General features: G+C 43.7%; 1 protein-coding gene across 9 annotated transcripts in view; it reads left to right on the top strand.

The window, feature by feature from the left end:
* Nucleotides 1–11,218, top strand: part of PLEKHA1 (pleckstrin homology domain containing A1) — a 48,821-nt gene extending 37,603 nt beyond the window's left edge. For 6 of the 9 annotated variants that reach the window (XM_053922571.1, XM_053922570.2, XM_053922569.2 and 3 more), the window contains 5 exons: nucleotides 3,720–3,784; nucleotides 4,390–4,453; nucleotides 6,205–6,294; nucleotides 7,529–7,609; nucleotides 8,803–11,218. In XM_053922571.1, the coding sequence (XP_053778546.1) occupies nucleotides 3,720–3,784; nucleotides 4,390–4,453; nucleotides 6,205–6,294; nucleotides 7,529–7,609; nucleotides 8,803–9,114 (612 nt within the window). In that variant the 3' untranslated portion in view covers nucleotides 9,115–11,218. Of the gene's footprint in view, nucleotides 1–3,719; nucleotides 3,785–4,389; nucleotides 4,454–6,204; nucleotides 6,295–7,528; nucleotides 7,640–8,802 lie in introns of all 9 variants that reach the window. The other 3 variants (XM_053922573.2, XM_053922574.1, XM_053922572.1) reach the window with 3 other exon arrangements.
* Nucleotides 11,219–20,309: the final 9,091 nt, after the last annotated feature.

The raw sequence follows: 20,309 nt of genomic DNA, 5'->3' as shown, positions 1-20,309 counted from the left end.
TGTGGCAGCTGATGACTATTCCAACAAAGGATTTTGCAGAGTGTTTTGAACAGTGGAAGAGATGCTGGGAGAACTGTGTGAGGTCCCAAGGTGCTTACTTTGAAGGGAACGAGGCATCATTGTCCTATGTACAATGTTTCCTGTATCTTGTAACTTCTTCAATAAATGTCTCTGTTTTTCATATTACATGGCTGGATACCTTCTGGACAGTCCTCAAATAAAGAATCTTAAAAATTGAGGAGAGGGGTCCCTTCTTATCTTCTCCCCCCACCAATCCTAAACAGTTCAGACCTAAATTTTTTAGGTGAGGAAAATCAGTGTAGGCATCTGTGATAGTGATACGGCAGCAGAAGGGGCCGGAGCAGCCAGGTGTGTGTGGGCAGAACGAGGCAGCCATCTTGGCAGGTTAGCTCAGCATGGAGTAGAGAGAGGAGGGCGTCCACTTTGGAGAGGGTGGTGGCAGAGATGGTAGAATAGTTACATATGCTTACTGATAAAATAAGGAAATTATTAAGGGTAATAGTAGTCAGTGTTTTCACTATTGAAGGAGGGAGCAATAAATATGAAAAAGAAAATTTTTATGTTAGATTGGAATTGGAAATGCTGGTGGGAACTTTAAACATATACAGATGGATGGAGAAATAAATACTGGTGTGAATGTATTCATGTGTTTACATGTATGTATATATTTATAATATACTCCCTAGCTCTGTGCACTGAATAAACTACCTTTGCCCCCGAAAGAAACCTCTAGGATCCCTGGAGAAATGGCAAGATTTCAGACCTGGGACAGGAGAAATGAGAATAAAATAATACTGGGATTTCTTATGTCAGAAAACAAGGAAGTGCTTGCAGAATGATAGGGACATGTTACAGGACCCAAAATCCAACTGGAAAATTTCCCCCTCACCCAATTTGGGGCAGTTTCAGCATTAAAATTAGGAATTATGGTAATACGTTATTGCCCATTGAATAAAATAGGAGTCCGTGTAGTCACACGCCATAAGGAAGGGAGTGATGGCACATACATGTGTCTGATGATGAAGGCGAGATGGCATAGTTTCAGAGTGCCTAAGTACAAAGGGGGAAAGTAACTTCACAGTGAAGAAACCTGGCAGACACCACCCTAATCAGATGATCAAACGAATGACGTGAACTCCATCAGTGATGAGATGAGCTAAATTCTTTCACCGCCCACCTGATGGGGTAGCTGGAGAAGAATGCAGTGTCGCCTCTGTGGCATTCCTGAATCTAATCAGGAGGAAGCATCAGACACACCCACCCACGCAGGGCCCTTGTACCGCATGCCTGCCCTGAAATCCTCAGCAGAGTCCAGGCTACTGGAGTCCAGGAGAATGACTGACGGAAAGAAGACGGGAGACAAGTGCTGCAGTCTGCGGTTCTGAATTGTTTAGCTTTAATGAAAGACACGTGGTGACACTTACTGATTGTGGTAGTTGCATTGTGGTAATATAAGGGGATTTCTTTGTAGGAGACACACACGAAAATATTAGGGTAGTAGGAGCCAGGCCGGCAACTCACTCTGAAATGGTTTGGGAAACTCGGTTCTTTGTGCTGCGTTTTCGACCTTTGTCTAGGTTAAGTTTGTGGTTGATTCAAAATTTAAAAAGAAAGTTTAGGGGAAAATATCTGCTCAAATAACGAGCAAAAGAAATGAATAGGCAATTTATTTACAAAGAAATTGGTCCTTAAACATATAAAAAAGATTTTTTAACATCACTTGTAATTAGAGAAGCACAAATTAAAAAAAAAAAAAACAAACCAGATACATCACTTCTCATCTGTCCTGAGAAAACCAGTGCTGAGTGAACAGATGGGCACATCCTCTCCCCCTTTTCACAGAAGGGCCCCTCGGGGAAACAGCTGGTTTCAGAGCTGCGGCAGGGAAAGCACGAGCTGAGTCCATGCTGAACATCTAGTTCTGACAGACAATAAGGAAGTGACTCAGAGAAATGATGGGGACATGTCGAAAGGACACAGAAGCCCCCTTGAAACTCAATTTGGGCAAGAACATAAGTGGTAATAATGGATTATAGCTCCTACAGTTCTACAAGTTGTTAATAAATGGAGAAAGAAAAGTGTTCTAAGAGGAAAATTCCAGCTAATATACGTGGATGAATTGATGGTGTTAGAAAAGTCACTATTTGGTAGCCACTATAGTAATGGTGGTTTTAGGCAAGAATCCTCCGTATTTGATAAATCTAGAGGGCAAAATTATGATGGGAAACTGGGTATTACAGAGGCTCCAAGCACTTCTGCACAAGGTAGTTAACGATGGCAATGGGAAAAGAGTAACTTTACAGTTGCTGGCAAGCATGACCTTAGGCAGAGATCAGGGTTAACACCCTTGTGATGAGACAGACCACTGTCGTGCACCCTGAGAATGGTGCCCCGAGAAGAACACAGCCGCACGTCGGTGGTTTCCTGCACAAACGTGCAGCCTGAATCTAAGCACCATTAACATCAGAACCAAATGCTGGCCTGGCTTTTTAAACTAAAGGTCAAGGAAGACTGAAGAATTATTCCATAGGAAAGGAGACGAAGACCGGTCTGAACCCCTGGCCAGAAAACACGTAGCACATACTTCTTTTGCTGTAAAGGGTACGGTGGGGCAGCGAATGAGATCTGAATGTGATGTGTGTTAGATAACAGCCTCGCATCAGTGTGGGGTTTCTGGTTTTCCCAAGTGCACTGTGGTTGTGTAAGAGAACTCCCTTTTTTCGGGAAATACACACTGAGATATTTTAAGTAGTAAAGATGTGTCATATCTCCAACGTGCCTTCAGACACATCAGGAAAATACACGAGCCGCATTCACACACGTGCATAAACACGGGGGTTTAGTGGGTATAAAATACCAACGTCTTGGTCAACAGGGTGCAAGGTACACAGACACTTACGGTTTGAAATTATTTTAAAATGAACTGTTCTATAAAACTTCAACGAAAGATTTATGGTTTTAAAAAAGTGTTCAGCTGTGGTTTACTGCTTTTCATAGTGCTCATAAAATAATGGCATGGCCATCTCATGTGATACTAGTGAGATTCAGTGTGTAGGATTTCATGGAATGTATAGTGTAAATATTATGCCGTTAGGGGCTAGTGATATCTTGTATTTGTACCTTATATCTGGTTTTGTAACCTTAGGTACGTAACATGGCTCATCCTCAGTTTCCTCAAGTGACTGATAGTGCGTGTATTGTAGGCTGTGGGAAGTTTAAGTGAGTTAAGATTTAAAATTTAGCAGATGTCCTGGCACTTAGTCAGTGTTCGATAAATTGTGCTTGCTAAAATAGTGTATTCATATAAAAGTGTCATTCTTAAAATGATGCATTTAGCTCAAAGTGGTTGGGTATTCACAACTCGTGTGCTTTCTATATCAAAGCAACATCCCAAAGAGGAAGTGCTCCACTTTACTAGGTGCATAAGGCTGGTCGGGGTCTGGATGGTTCGTGGCTGTTAATAGGCTCCCTTGTCGTAAGGCCAGAAATCATGTGAAGCCAGCTTCCTTGTTTGAAGCCATAGTGTATATAAATAAGGTTGTAGTATTCGAGCTATTCTGATGCTGGATGGTTCAAGAAGGTCGTTGTATGTCTTAGGTTTGCTTTAAGAAAAAGCATAAATTTCACGTAGCTCTCCAAATAAGGCAACTAACTCCAAGGACTATACTGCATGTATCTGCTTGCTTTTCTTCCTCCAGGAAAAGGAACCTCTCCGTGTAATACCACTTAAAGAGGTCCATAAGGTTCAGGAATGTAAGCAGAGGTAAGCACTGGCTCTGACTTGTGTGTCATTTGTGTCACGTTACTAATGCACAATAGTGCTTTAGTTTGATTGATGTGTCTACCGAAGATATTTTTTTGCATCCTAGTGTTATTTTTAACTTTTTATAGTTGGGATATGCTAGAACTTTTAAAACACTTGGATTGAAGTATTGAGACTTTTTTGTTTGAAAACTAAAAATTAGGAAACAATCCTTAAGTTTATTAATGGAAAGGAAAAGGTTATCAAATTAAACAGATCGATGCGTTTGTGTTTTAGTATTTCGAGGTTGGTGCAGAATAGAGCTTTGTAAGAAAATGGTAAATTTGTAGCATTTGAGCAGACCTATTTCTTCATGTTTAAAACTTTGGATTTTAAAGTAGTTTTATGAACCTTTTCTAAAATAGATCTGTAACTATATAAAATAAGTAAAATTTAAGGCAAAAATAAGTTGAAAAAGTTGATAATTTGGTTTTCTCAAATCAGCATTTCATCTCTAATATTTACTTTCTATTGATACATACTTGGTATTGAGTAAATAAGTGAAAGAAAAACTATCAAACAGCTGCTATTGACGTATACTTGGAAATTCTTTTTTTTGTTAACAGTGACATAATGATGAGGGACAACCTCTTTGAAATTGTAACATCGTCTCGAACTTTCTATGTGCAGGTAAGATACTTCTTTGAAGATTATAGATCCTCTTAACAAGCAATGAATAATTTTAGAGGTAAACTTGTAGCTTATGAGAATAAGCAAAATATATGGCAAATTCACCAAAGTGTAAGATTAGTGGTAAGGTCAGATGTTCGGCAAATAAGAGTTTTCTTTGCTCTGAGTTAGTCAAATAGAATTAAGTAGTGTTTGGAGGAAGGGAAATGCTACTTTATCCTAGATGCTAAGTGTGTACTTTCAACTTGGATTGTTTTGCATGTATTTTGGAATTTTGATTATATCATTTTTGGTAATTTTATGAAAGGGGGGGCTCAAATACCCGTAATAGAAGTAGACAGTAGATCTTAGAGTTTCATTAATGATAGGTAAATGTCCTGTACATACTTTTTACTTAACACATTAATTAGATTGGAAATTTACAAAATACATTTGGTTTTATTTTATAAAACTTAACATATGCTTACTGCAGAACATCTGGAAAACAAAGAAAAATATGGCCCTGACTGGTGTGGCTCAGTGGATGGAATACTGACCTGCAAACCAAAGGGCCACCGGTTTGATTCCCAGTCCGGGCACATGCCTGGGTTGCGGGCCAGGTCCCCAGTAGGGAGTGGGTGAGAGGCAACCACACATTGATATGTCTCTCCCTCTGTTCTTCCCTTCCCCTCTGTCTAAAAGTAAATAAATAATCTTTAAAGAAAAAAAAAGAAAAATATGAAGAAAAGGGTGTTTTATAAAACACACAGAATCCCATATTCAGGCAACCATTCTTAATGTTTTTAACTGCCTTTCTTAAGGCGTATATTTTTATAACACGTGGAGCCAGTGTTAATTATAGTGTTATATCCTGCTTGTTTAATATTACGGTTTTTTTCCCCTACATCATTAAAAGTTCTCTGGAAACCTTTTAGAGTTGTGCTGTACGACGGTGTGAGTGTTTCACAGTTAAGCTGTCTGCTTACTTCTCTGGTACTGATCACTCACTCGCACAGATTTCGCACATTTGCTGTGATAAATGATGCGGTGCTGAACGTTTCTGTGCGTAAGTTTGCCTGAATTTCTAGCTCCTGTAGGATGATTTTGTAGATCGAGAGTAACTATCAGAGCAGGAACCTTTTAAAACCTCTTTATTTTGCCAGTTAATTTCTAGACATGTCCTCCTATTTGCAGTGAATGAAGGTATAGACTTTACCTTTGCCTACTTTGAGTTTTTCCTTTTGAAAAGTTTTTGTTAATATCAGTGGTTCAAAAGGATTATCTTGTATTTTAAAAATTTTGAACGTCTAGATTCTAGAATGTAGAAGTTAAGGGCAGTATCTCTACACCCCTCTTAGGGCCTAGTTTAATTGGATTAAAGTCGTAGTAAGGTTTTTAATTCACATTGGAAGCCAAGGTCCTATTAAGAAAATATACTTTGGATATGACTACCAATACTTATTTCAGGATTATGGTACTATTAAGAAATTATTAGTACTAATAATTAGTACTAATTATGGTACTACTAAGAAATTATTTCTAGAAAAATTGTATGTAAAATAATGTCATAATCATTTTTTAACTATACAATAAGGTAAATATTCTTGTGGTAAAAGATAGAGGAAAAATGATTTCTAAAGTTTTTTTTGAAACCATTGCCTTAGAATGACTTTGTTGTTAACAGTTTATTACTAAAATGCACCCATTGGGTTTGTAGATACAAGAGCTGATCTTGAGGGAACGTTGACTAAGTGAGTCCTTCTTTTGCTCAGGCCGATAGCCCTGAAGAGATGCACAGTTGGATTAAAGCTGTCTCTGGGGCCATTGTCGCGCAGCGGGGACCCGGCCGATCAGCGTCTTCTGTATGTCTCCTGTTCTCTGGGGTGGTACCCCCTTGGGTTCCTCCATCCTGTCGAGTTATTTTCCTTCCTCTCCCCCGAATCCTCCTGGTTTCTTTCTGTACTGAGATTTATTTGCATGGTGACTTTCATACCAGTTGGACTTGCAAAAAAACAATGCATTTCTAATTTAATGCTTCCTTGTGCTGTGTGTATACGCACCTTTCTGTGCACCGTGCTGTCGTAGACGCACAGGTGGGCAACTGAAGAATGACCGTCTCCTTGCTCCACTTTAGGAGCTCTTGTCAGGAGGCCTAGATTGGTACAACCTGACCAATTCTTTGTGTAGAACGTGCCTATCGTGTAAGTCACCTCCAGGTGTGGCCCTGCGCTGTTGTGAACGCCCCGATTCCCTCCGCTTCCTGTGATTTCAGTTGAGGTGTTTTGTTTGTTTGCTTGTTTTGTTTCATTTTTTTCTTTTTTGGCTTAATAGTGCCTAAGACATTGAGCAGCTGGAACCTTAAATACAATTGACTGCTCTCAGTCAAATATTTTCCATTTCACGTTTCATTCGCATTTCCTAGTAGATTAATTTAAAAGGATGCTTTTGTTTATGATCTTAATTATCTTTGTGGTAGTATGGCATAAAATTGAAACAGCTAAACATTCTGAGAAGTAGTAAGAAAAATGTTTTTAATATTTAGTTGACCATGTTTGAGTACATTGCAGGAATAAAATTTGCCTTTAGAATACTTTGGTCACTGGTCTCTGATGTGAAAATACAAGTTCTACTAAGGAGTGAAAAATGTTTAAGTGTCTTGAAATGTAGCACTTTGGTCTGCAGAACGGGGTCTGGTATGTAGCATGCTGACCTTAATTATCCAGATTCCTTGGGAATGCTAGATAATCTGTACTTTCAGCGTTTTCCTGGTAGTAATATTGTCTTTTAATAGTTTCCCACTGTTAGTAACTACAGATCAGTAAATACAAATCCATCTTTCTCATTTCCAATTAAGTCATTCTCCTTACATTCTTTTTGGAATATCAGAAAGTTCATTTCCTAGGTGTTACTTCAGTAACTGCCTGTGTTTTATGTGACTTTTCAACAGTCAAGTATGAGACTCTCTGCAAAAACAATGTCTGTTGGGAAGAGGCCAAGTCGGAGAAGGGTGTTTGTGTTTTGTGCTTGTGGTGGGGGCAGATCGGACTGTCTAGCTGTAACTGTCAGCACACCTTTCTCTTCCCTCCCTCTCCCCAGGACAGGTTAACTCTAATCGTAGCTTTGCACTGTGTTCCAGATGCGGCAGGCCAGAAGGCTGTCGAACCCTTGTATACAGAGGTATACATCGAGAACTGGTGAATGCGGCACGTATGTGGGCTCTTACGCAAACGTGCCTTCTTACTAGAGGGCCCGGACTCACTCACTACTTACCACTCATCCTAGAAAGTTGAGTTGATCAGACTGCCTTGTGCAGTTACCGTAACCACGTCGACACTAACGCCAGCTGTTGCACTGCAGTCATCAGGATGGAGATGTATTTCGAAAAAATAAATAAATGATGAAAAATAGAACTTTACTAACTGAAAAAGTCATATTAAGCTGTCCTCTAAAAGTTACTTTACTGAATTGCCACAAGAGTTTCAATTTCTGTATTTTATGTATTTTGAAATTTTTTAATACTACACTGCTTAAAACACATCCTTGTTCTAATCTGTGCAAACTCGCGCATGGAAGGCACCGGGTGAACTGCAGTTTGCATGGCATTTTAAATTGGAGCTGAAATTTAGCTGTCTAAATTTATCATGTTGGTAATTTGTAACACTTTCGTTTTCAAAACCACTGGTCTCATAAATGAACACAGTATACTGGGAACTCTATGAGTTTGCATTTGGAATGGTCATATTTAAAGTTATCCTCAGATTTGATAAGAGTTAGCATGTTGAAATTAACATTCACAACTGATAATTATTTTTCCATAGTTACGATTGCTGATTAAATTTGTGCCCTGTGTTCCCTTTACAATCTTACGCCATATAGAATGTATGACATTCAAAACTAAACAAATGCAATTAAATAAAAAGCAAAGAGACTGTACTAGTAGTGTTTGCAGTAGAATTCAGGGAACGTATACCATTTAGAATATGTGGGGTAATCCCTAGTGTGGATTTAAATAAGCTTTATATAAAGCAGTAGCTAGCCAGCCCCTTTAAGCACAGTTCAGCTGCGGTTAGACCGCTGTAGCCCGTTTTAGGCCGACTGAGTCTCCAGCGTCAGAGCTCCCAAACTCGGCTTTGGTCACAGAGCTGGTTTCTTAGTGGACGTGGGTGTTGGCCATCATTGCTTTAAACTCACTCCTAAAAGTGCTTTGCTTTGGGAAAGAACTTGCACATGTTTGCTGCATGGCTCGTGCTTCTGCTGTGTGTGTGTGTGTGTGTGTGTGTTGTCTGTTTTTCAGAGAATGAAGTCTCACACTGAGTTACTAACCTTGTTGTTTGTGACCAGCCGTGTCTGACCACCACCCCTCTTTACAGGAGCATTCCACCTGTCCCGAGTCCAAACACGCTCTCCGCCCCGCCGGGGCAGCAGCCGCCACCTCACATTCCACAGCCTCTCGCAGCAACTCTTTGGTCTCAAGCTTTGCCATGGAGAAGCGAGGATTTTATGAATCTCTTGCCAAGGTCAAGCCAGGGAACTTCAAGGTCCAGACTGTCTCTCCAAGAGAACCAGCTTCCAAAGTGACTGAACAAGCTCTGCTGAAACCTCAGAGTGAAAACGGCCCTCAGGAGACATGCTGCGACACAGTGGACTTGGACGACGCAAGCCTCCCAGTCAGTGACGTGTGAGGCGGAAGCATGCGGAGCCCCACCTGCCTCGCCAGCCCCTCGGTTTCCTTTCGTGAGGTCTCTAGCCAAAGATGATAAAGGGTGATACGGCTCTCCGTGCATTTATTACACTGCCTCGTAGATGCGCCCTTCAGAAGCTGGTAAACCAAGGGTTTAGGGAGTGGCCAAACTAAAAGTAATCAATCTCTTTTTGAAAGAAAGAAAAGGAAGGAAAGAAATCTAAGTGTCTTAGTATCAGTTGTCTGCAGTGTTGTGTGTTCTCATCTGGGTGAGAAAAATGTTCGTGTGATGTTTTTTCCTAATCAATTTGACAATTTAAATGTTTATCAATTTAAAACATTAAAATGCTTATTATCTTGTCATTTTAAAAATGCTACTATGACCCCTATTAGATGGTTGATATTGACACATTCTTACTGGTTGATATTACTGAATGAAATATTACCAGTCTGAGACCCCTAAACTCATGATGTCTGTGGTGCTGTAAGTTATACTACAGTGTGTTCTACTTTGACACGAAAACCATTTTTGACGCCCTGGATGGCACGGTGAGCGAGTGATAAGTTTTGCGTAGAGGAGATTACTGGACTGTTCATGAGGGTTGTAGGTTGTACTGAGGGGGAGAAGAGGGGGAAATTAACCTTTAAACAACCGTATCTTGGACATTTGTTTGAAAAAGGTTCAATATTTAAGACTTGTAGTGGTTATTGTTTCATTCAGTGAAAATTATTTGGTGTGAAATTTCTGGGAGATCTGATTTTCTTATGAAAGTTTTGTACATAGTTCTTACTTCTATATTTGGATCGCTGAAAGACCTCAAGTTTATATGTAAAGGCATACTTCCCTTAGTCATGCGATTGTGGCCTCCACTCTTTGTCTCTAACAACCTATATTCAAGTGCCTGTGTTTTCATTCTGTTAATGTGCTCAGAGGTCCTCCGCGATCGGTTTCAACATTGGGGTAAAGTTAATTTTCAGTAGGGGAGTTTAATGTGTTATGTACGGTCTCATTTCATGTTAGAGATACCAGGATGCTGGTATTTTATTGCCTGTGCACATTTATGGTTTAAAACACAAATTTGAGTATACATTTAATCACAGGGAATCATAAATACAAGCACCTCTCTAAAAAATCCTTAGTTTGAGATGTTGAATAATAGACCAGTTTGAGCAAGTACCGTCGTTGTGGTGCGATCTTAAACATTTGCTTTAAGAAAGTAGTCTTGAACTTCACATGCTGCTATTTTTATGATATTATGCCATTTTACTGTTTTGTTTTGTTTTGAATTCATACATGTCATGTTTCTCCTTTTATTTGCTAAGATGAGTTCTCATCTGAGAGAGATAGAGAGAGAGAAAGAGAGAGGGTTCCTGCTGCAGTGGTGGGGCCTGAGGTGACTCTCTTCACACCAGGGCTCTCCCAGGATCAGTTTAAACCCTGGTGCGTGAAGGTTGCCCACTCAGCTCTTTTATTCATAAGCTAGTATTTCTAAAAGTTATATTTAGAGTGTTGTTCTTTGCAGATGCATTTGAAAATGATAGAATGAAGAGGTTTTAATAATTATCCCTTTTTATTCATTATAATGGCTCTTGAAAGTTCGTTTTTCACGACATACCTAAGAAACCTTGTGCAGACAGCTCTCAGCACTCAGGAGCCTCCTGCTGTTCCCTTCGGCACAGCTCCCGCCTTGCACGCTGGTGTTAGCAGGTCTGGCCTCGCTGACTCAGTGTGTTTCCTAGTGGCAAAGTACTGTCTCTGTTTTGGGACTTCTTACAGAACTACCCTTGTACTCGATAGCATAGGAAAATATTCTTGTGATCTTGGGGGTCTTCTGGTATTTATCTCAATACTTTTGTAATTCTATGAAAATTATTTAATTATTTTAAAACTTATACTTTTCTTGTAAATATGTCACATCTGAATTGTCAAAAATTACTTTGAATACCTTAATGTTTGCTGCATTTTTTCCCTGTACATATAACATGTTTTCTTTCAGAATGGAAATACATGTGTGCTTCCCAATGTTTACTTCTACGCCTGTCATCTTTACATGTGCAGCTGGTTGAACACTGTAATGACCTGAGAATAAACTGCTCAGAGTTAATGTACCGCGTTTCTCGTTTGCTTTGGTTGTGCTCCTGCGCGAACGGGGAACAGCAGTAGTACACATGTGTTTGGTTAGTCGACTTGAATTTATATGTACTTAAGGACAGACTATTCGGTTACCTTTGAAAGACATAGTTTGACATAAAAGGCACATGAAAGAGACAAATCTTTTTTGGGAAAAAGAGCTTGTTTATTTTGCTTAATTAAAACATGTTCTCAAAGGCCCCCCTTAAATATACTGCTGCAGAGCTAGTTGAGTCCTCCAGCTGCTCACAGGGCCTGGTTGTGAGCGGGCATGGGCGCTGCTGACGCGCACCCTGTCCGGGGCCACAGGCCGCTTCTCGCAAACCCACGTGGTAACAGGCAGTTTATGTCTGCTGTGTTCGCAGCACCTAGCAACGGGCGCCTGTCTTGGCAGTTTCTACCAACTGGTGCGGCTTCATTTTCTTTCCCTGAATAGTATTTTAAATGTTCTTACATAGAAAGAAAGAGAACATTCTAAACTTTGTTGCTTTTACGAAAAAGCAACAAAGCTTTTCTTTTCCTCAGCTTTTCTTTTACTTCTAGTTGCTGTTCAGGGATTTTCCTTAAGTGGTGCTCAGACCTTTATCAGAGTTCTGTCAACAGTTGGCGAGGCAGGAAATGTTTGTAGAGAAAGTGCCGTGATGTCACAGCGTAATTCCAGATTGGTAAGAATCTGCCTCGACTTCGGAAGGGTGTGCCTGGTCACATAGGACATAATAGAGGGGTTTGTATTTTCCAGTTTCAACTTGCTGGGGTACACAGCTCCCAAATTATTTGTATGTTATTTTTTAACGACTTTCGAAAATTGCATTTTTCCCAAGCCTCACATAGGATGTGTCTTGGAAATACTGCTGAATTGGGGTTAGCATTTAATTTTGAATGATAAGAGCATAGTGTTCCATTATGAGGACAGTTAAGGTGAATAGTGCCCTTGCTATGGCACAGTCATGTGGTAGTGGCGCCACCTTCTGGTGATTTCATCGCTAAATTTAAAATAAAGCGATTTGGAGTCTATTTCACTTTTGTTTTACTGAGAAAATTAGAGAAGGTGTACAAAAGACTTCCTTAATTAAGGTTTTTGGGGAGATAATTGTAGCTTCAATGCAGTAGTTTGAAGAGGAAACGCACAGTGCTCGTGTACCCAGTGGTCAGTTATTCCTGATGCCAACGCTGAGCCCTACAGGAGAATGTGGCCGGGACCTTGATGCCGACACAGTCAGGATGCAGAATAATCCTGTCATCTCGAGGATCCCTCGCTGTGGTCCTCGTACAGTCCCATCCACGTCCCATTCCGCAGGTTTGGAAATAAACTTAGTCCCTTGCCCAGAATCGCATTAGGTTTAAAATCCAATCTTTTTGATGCCAAGGTTCAGGCTCCTAACCGTCACGGTAATCACTGCCTCGGGGAGAAGCCTTGCAAACTACTCTTTGTCTATATTGAATCATCTCCAGATTATTAAATGAGTTGAATTTTCACTCAGTCTATTTTCAGCATTTTCCAGAATATTTCAAAGGATAGATTTCTTTATACATACCTTTAAATTTAATATCTGAAGGTCCATAATGGGTATTGTGATCATAACCTCCCTGAGGAACTTTTAAGCTCTGACATTTGACTGTTAGATAGGTTACCAAGGTTACCAAGATGAGGATTGTAAAAAAATAGCTTTAGGATGCCCAGCTCTTGCAATGGAAATGGCTGTAGAGACCGGGTATAATCAGTTGGTGTAGAGTAAGTGTGAGGTGTTCTCTCGTGTAAAGAAGCTTTTGACCTCATGAAGTCTTGGGGCCACATCGGTGTCCTCAGCGTACAATAGGCAACGCACAGGACCTGATAGGGAATTTGCAAAAGGAAATAAAGTACAGTCTCTGATAAAATCAAGCATGGAAAACTACACATCCAGAGACAGACGTCAGTGAGTGATGGAATCACTCAGAAGCACCTTGGGAGGGGCCTTTAAGAGGTCCCAGAAGACAAAAAGGTACAAGTAAAAACTGAAATGACAGTACATTGGCAAAACGGTGATTTGGAATTTGAAGGGTCCAAATTGTCACATAGAGATTTAAATTGTTCCCTTAAAGGTCCATTGCTTCTTTCTCTCTCCCAAACTGGTGCTTACACCAGCCACACTAGTTTTCTTCAGCAGTGTGTGGTGGGGGAAGGCAAGGGGTATGTATATTTCCTTGATTTAGGAATTTCCCACACCAAAGCCAGTGTTGGCCTGGTGTGGGTACCTTCATAATGTGGACTGAGTCTGCTCCTGTGGGACCTTACTTACTATTATTAACAAATAGGGGCCTTGGGTTCCAGTGACATGTTCCTTTGTGGCTTTTTATACATGTCATGCTCATTGCCTGGGTCCGTGTTCCCACTCACGTCATCCTTTCTTGCTCTCCTGTTGCCCGTCTGTGTTTTGAAGGTGGAGGACTTCCTAATGGATTAGATACAGCCAGTGAGAGGAAGTGGGGCATTGAGGACCACGGCAAGCCTGCTGGCCTGGACAAGCAGAGGAGCGGAGGCGGCAGAGGCTGCAGGTAGGGCAGGCTGCAGGGGAAAGCCTGCGATTGCAGCACGGAATGGGATGGTTGGAGATGACGGACACCTGGGTGGAAGCGTCAGAACAGAGAGATCTCTGCTGGAGAGATGTCAACACGTTAGAGACTGCATGGGAGTGACGAAGAAAGAGGGCAAGAGGACGAAGGAATGAGCCGCAGGTGCTCCTGCCCGGAGAGCTCTGCAGAGGAGCCAGCGATGAGAAGGAGAGGCTGTGACCACCGAGGTCATGGGTGGTGAGAGTATGTGGTGTCTTGGAAGCCAAGTGAAGAGATGCATCCAGTGGGGGTTGGGGGTGACAGGTGTGTCGCATGCTGCTCATTGGTCGGTAAGAGGCAGACCGAGAAATGGTTGGGGTTGGCGATGTGGAGGCCATTGGTGATCTTACTAGCAGTTTGGGTGGACTGGTGAGGACGGTTAGAACTATCTTGAGGATTTTTGCTGCAGTGGGAGCAGAGAAATGGGATGGTTGCCGGTAGCAAAAGCAAAAGTCGAGATTTTATTGTTTGAAGACAGAAGTAGTGGCATTTTGGTGACGGGATGACCGAATAGCAAAAGGACTGATGGTGCAGTAGGTGGGGAGAAGGGTCGGAACCAAGCCCTTGAGTAGGTGAGATGAGCCGGGGTCGTGGCACCAGCAGACGGCTTGACCTTGGACAAGAGCGTCCCGTACCTCTGGGGGGGGGTGCACGGTCCACGTGGAGGGAGGGAGTCAGCAAGTTAGGAGACCTAGTCATTGACTGTGACTGGGGTGGGAAAGGGGGCACCGAGGTGTGTTGAGAAGAGCAGAGGGTGTAAAATTGTCTAGGAGGGTGGAGAGGAAACGAATTCGGGAAATACATCCTGGGCAGCACTGGGGGCCTTGTGAGTTCCGTGGGCATGAATTAGCGTTAAATAACGTGGTCGCCGTGTTTGTCACATGCCTGACATTCGTTGAAAGGCCTCTAGTCATTCTCATTAAGCACGATGCTGACTCGTGGCTGAGATAGTATTTTAACAGGTTAAAGAAGTTTTCAAGTACTCGTATTTTACCGAGTGGTATTTTTTTTTCTTAATAAAAAAGGTAGCTGAATTTTGTCAAATGATTGCAGTATCTATGAGAGAATCTTTTTCCCTCTGTAGGTTAGTTAATTTGGTGAATATGAATCCATTTTCTAATATTTAACTATCATTACATTTCTCACATAAATGCCATTTGCTCAGGTTGTGTTGCTTTTTAAATACGCTGCTTGATACTATTTGCTATTGTTTCACTTTTGCATAAAGGTGATATGGGCCTGTATTTTTCTTTTATGTGGGTTCTAGTTTTTGTATACATTGTTGCCTTATATTGTACTAGCTTCAAAAATAACTTGGAAGCTATTTTTTTTTTCTTTTAAGCTCTTCAGGAACAACTAGAAGAGAACTGGGGTTATTACTCTAAAGAGTTGGCGGGCTTTGCCTGTGAAACCATTTAGACATCTTTTGAGGGACTGCGTCTGACAAGTTCCTCCTTTTCTCTGTGAAAACCGATGTGCTTAGGTTTTCTATCTTCTCTGGAATCAGTTTTGATAAATTACATTCCTAGAAAATGGTACATCCTGAGTTTTCCAATGTGTTTACCTGGAACGGGGCAGAATAGAGCAAGAACTCACTTTGTCTCTAACTCAACATGAGAACGGATGTGAAGACTTTGTTTCTGTGTTGAGTTGTGATAGCACTAGGTTTTACGCGTGGTTCCAGACCCAAACGTGGACACCAGAATAGCGTGGTGGTGGTCAGCTATAGTGAGGCTGTCAAAAGCGTGAGAGTTTTAGAAGTGTTAGAAGTGTGCAACGTGTCGTTTCTCATAAAGAACCCGTGACCCCTGGAGAGCAAGTGTAGGTTCCCCCTCGGAGAAACACTCCTTGTGAGCAGGGTGGAGACGTTGTAGCTTATCCTCCAGGCCCTTGCCTTTCCCCACAGTGCGACTTGTATGCCCTACACTCCAGCTCAGACGGACCGTTCTCTGTTTCCCGGCTCCCCCACTCCCTGTGTTGCCGTTCCTTGTGCCCAAACGCCACTTGCTTGGGCATCTTCGCCATTTAATTCCACCCACCCTCCAGTTCTCACCCAGGTGAAATTTTCTCCTTGGGGTGTTGGAATTGCTTTCTCTCTCTCTTTCTCTCAAAACATGGTTGATGTTTTTAATTTATTGATTTTAAAGAGAGAGAAACATTGGTTTGTTGTTCCACTTACTTGTGCATTCATTGGTTGATCCCTATATGTGCCCTGACCAGGGATCAAACCTGCAACCTTGGCGTATTGGGACGACGCTCTCACCAGCCAGGCAGCCCGGCCTGGGCTGGCATTGCTTGCTCAGCTTCCCCGCAACACAAGCCATGATGACCCCCAAATACCTGACTTCCTCTCCCTCTCGTGCCAACATTCAATTCAGTTAATTGGAACTGGGATCCACTTTAAGCTTTTGCATTTAAACTCTGGGCTGACCAAATAGGTTTTCTTTCTCCACTGCAGTCCCTTTAAAAGCCAGCAACTTCAAAACTTGGAAAATGTCAGAAAATGGAAACAGCCCAACCTAGCTCTTTGTTGATTAGATGGGCCCATGAGAAATAAATAAGACAGGAGGCAAAATTCAAACATCCTGGTGGTGACGGCCACTCCGGGACAGTGGGACACAGCGCAGTGGTCTCCGCAGCTGCCGGCCGGGCATGGGCCCCTTCCGTACGTGTGGGCGGTCCACATGTGGCTGAAGTGGGGCCACGTACCAAACCTGTCGAGCTCAGGGGCGGCCTCACAAACTCAGACCCATAACCACGTAGGACGAACATGTAAACTGTAGCTAAGAGCCGGGCCAGCCCTGGGTCTGGCCCTCCCTCCACAAAGGTCAGCGTTCTCCCAACTGAGCCTGTGTTTTTGGTGCATCTGAGAGAACACGCTTCTAGACAGGTCAGAGTGATCTTCTCCAGACCCCGGGGGCGCAGCCGCCAGCCAGAGCCCCGGACCTCGGAACCAGGGACTGCTTATCTCGTCCTGGATACCGTCTCTCTGTGCTGTGAATGTTGTTAACTGTCCCCTGCCCACCCATGTCAAGGAAGTACGTGTGTCTTGGTTTTACCTTTTATCCAGCCCTAGAGATTTCCCCGCTTGGCTTTCCTTCTCCTGCCCCCTTATCTACCACCAACGGAGTTCCTGTGGCCCCCCTTACAGCTCCTCTTCTGATTCGAACGTGTAAGACACCCCACAAACCCCCCCATTCTCCAGGGCGGCTTCCTGGCAATTGGCAGTTTGGCTCAAAAAAACCCCTCAAACTCACCCTGTTTTTATACATTACAATCAGAAGAGGAGGCACAGGTCACTGACGTGAAATCCACTGGCAATAGGTTAGGGAGGTGGGAGGAAGCAGAGCGGGGGTGGTGGGGGCACCTCTGGGATTGGATAAAAGGTGGAAGGGTAGACACGCTTCCTTTACACAGGCGGGCGTGGGCAGTAGCGCCAGCAGTTACAGGACAGCAGTAACGAGGAGGGGTCGGGGGCTCTGTGGGCGCTTGTGCTTCCAGGGGTCTGGAGACAGGAAATCTGCCGCTCCAGAGGAGTGTTATCTAGATGCCGAGAGACAAGGAGGAGCAGGCTCAGTTAACGTAAAAATTGACCTTTGCTAGGAAAAATACCGGCCTAGGACATGACTCCTTGCTGTGACCTGCTTTTAGGTCAGAGAGCTTTTAATTTCAGACCATGAGTGTGTCAGGTTTCGTGCGAGCCCCTGACCTCCACAGTCGGGTGGGAAGAAGCCTGTCACCTTTTCTGAGCAAGAGGAGCTTCTTGGTATGAAATGTTCAAAGCTTTTATCATGTGGGTTGGGCCACAAGGGACACTGGAAAACCTTGGGACCAATGTCCTTAACAGCAGTTTTTGTAGAAAGTGGAAAATTCTTTAGAAAAATTTTTTAAAATTTATTTTTAGAGACAGGGGAAGGGAGGGAGAAAGGGAGAGAGAAACAATGATTGGTTGCCCTGTCTTACGTGCCCAGGCCAGAAGCAAACTGGAAGCCCAGGCATGTGCCCTGACTGGGAATCGAACTGGCGACCTTTCACTTTACAGAGCGACGCCCTGTCTACTGAGCCATACTGGTCAGGGGTGAAAATGAAAAATTCTTTAAGTGGTTTCTGGGTCCACCCTTAGAACCCAGAACGATCCATTTAGTGCACTTCGGTGGGAGTGAGCGCTTCGAACACCCTCTGCCTCCCTCTCTCGGTTGGAAATTCCTCGTTGCCCTCTGTGACTTGCTGTGTCATGCCACATCCTCCTGGAAGCCCTCCCTGACTTCCCCTAGTAGTGCTTTGGTCTCTACACTCTGGGGAAAGTTTTATTTTTTCTTTTGTTGATATTGGTAGTTTATAATTTTTGAGAAAATTTCTATTCCTGTTTCTCCTATCTCTTTGCAATCTGTCTTCCCCTTTAAAATACCTGATCGTGACTCCCCAGAGGGAAACCTCTGACAGTTATCTGCTGTCCTGAGAACAAGAGCTGTCCCCCGTGGTCTCCGAAGGCCCTCGCAGTCTGATCCTAGCCTGCTGCAACTCGGGCCTCCTTGGGTTCAGGTCCATGCCAGGGGCGGCATCTCATCCTCCTGCTCGGGGTAACAGACGGCCCCCTACCAAGAGGAGCTAGTACTCGCTGAAAGCCGGGGTCTGATTCTTGGACCAGCTCCATCCCAGCTCTATAGGAGCCTCTGTTGTCCTGGGATGTGGGCTGATCTGTAACAGAGCTTGGCTCATGGCTGGTTCTCGTCCTTCGGCGTAAAGGTGGAACAGGCATTAATAAATGTGTTTGGTTGTGCTCAGCTGGGTTCTCCCTCCCCCACCAGATTGTATTTAGTTAAATTCACTCAACAATTTTCAAGGGCTTCCTATGGACAAGTGATTTTGCTGGACTTGTAACTGTGCAGAAACTGCATTTCTTTAATATGACCTTTTCTTCTTTCTTTTGATTCAAACTGGCCTCACCCAGCACCCTGCCTTACCCACCTCCCTCTCCCTGGCACGTCCACCTCCTTAAGCATTCAGCCCTCAGGACAATGAGGTTCTGATCAGCATCAAATAATCTTTGGAACACAGCCTCGGGTCTGTTGACTCCGAGATACCTTCCTCAAACCAGAGATAACATCCGGGCCTCGGCTGTGTTTCAGCTCCGGGCCCCAAAAAGCTACAAAACCAGATGCAGTGACCAACGGCCCCCTCCCCTAGCTCCGACCTCTCGGTGGAGACCGTGACCCTGACCTCAACGCTGACTCCCTTAGTCATCATGATGGATGACTTTTCCCCTGTGTAACCCATGGCCTAGAAGCCAGTTCTGTAGCATGAGCTCACCTGTGTCTCCAGGCGTGGGCCACTTCCTAAAAAATAAACCCTCTTTTGGCCGCAAACTCCTGTTCGTGTTTTATTGGGCTTTGATGCGCGCAGGCAAACGGACCCCTTTGGACCAGTAGCAGACTCTGCAGTAGGAGGAATGAGGGAGGCAGACACAAAGGCTACCTCTGTTACAGGCAGAGTGAAGCCTGTGTGATGAAACGTGGCGAGTTAACACGATCTCAGCGGTTTGTAACCGTCAGGCTTGTTGATCAGTTACGCTCTGCGTCCGTGTGAGTTGGCCTCGGCTGCGCCCTTCACCCTGGAACGAGCAGCCTCTACCTGATAACGGGGGACACACCCCACGCAGCCACGTCTCCAAACCAAGTGTTGCGCGTCATCAAAGCTCAGCAAATAGCTACAGTGTAAAAGATCGTCATGAATTCAGAGGAGGACACCCAGAAAACTTTAATTCAGAAATCCTGCCTTGCACTTGACATAGACACGCACAACCCACACTTCCTCCAGTGTCTCCTTCCTGTGAGACGTGCCGCAGTCTTGCAGCGTGCTGGGCTCTGCGCCAGCACCTGGGCTAGAGCGGCGAGGCGGGCGCCTGTCCTCGGGAGCGGACCTTTGGGGCCCTGCTCCTCCACGGGGCACGAGGATGTGCAGGTGGGAGGTGAAGGCGTGGTGGGAGGTTTGGGGAGCTCGGGCTCCTCTCCTAAGCTCCTGTGTTAACACTCAGGCTTTGTTCCATCCAGGTATGAGTCTGTTGGTCATTTCCCGAAGCAATCAGGAGCAGACGGCACAGTTTCACACCCTGCATTTCTTGCTTTGTGTTCTAAATACCCCCCTGGGTCATTCCTTGCTTCCTCTCCAGTCTCAGACCCGGGAAGCTGGGCGTCAGTGAAGGTTGCCCCAACTCCTTTCCAACGGTCACAAGGGTTGGTCACAAGGGTTGGGCTCTGTCGTGAAGCTGAGAACTCCGGTCCCTTCTCCCTCCCCTCCTATCCAGATGCAGGTCTTGGTGACAGGAAGGCTGGTACAAATGCACGAGCTTGGCTTTCAGGCTGATTTGGAAAAGCGATGGCTATTTTCTTTTAAAGAACTAGCCAGTTCCTTTGATTACTGGGTGCCAGGCACTGGCCTAGGCTTGGGTACACAGAAACTGCACCCAAGACGTT

The sequence above is a fragment of the Desmodus rotundus genome, chromosome 4, assembly GCF_022682495.2.
Source record: "Desmodus rotundus isolate HL8 chromosome 4, HLdesRot8A.1, whole genome shotgun sequence".
Classification (NCBI taxonomy): domain Eukaryota; kingdom Metazoa; phylum Chordata; class Mammalia; order Chiroptera; family Phyllostomidae; genus Desmodus; species Desmodus rotundus.
This window is presented reverse-complemented; position numbering and strand designations above follow the sequence as displayed.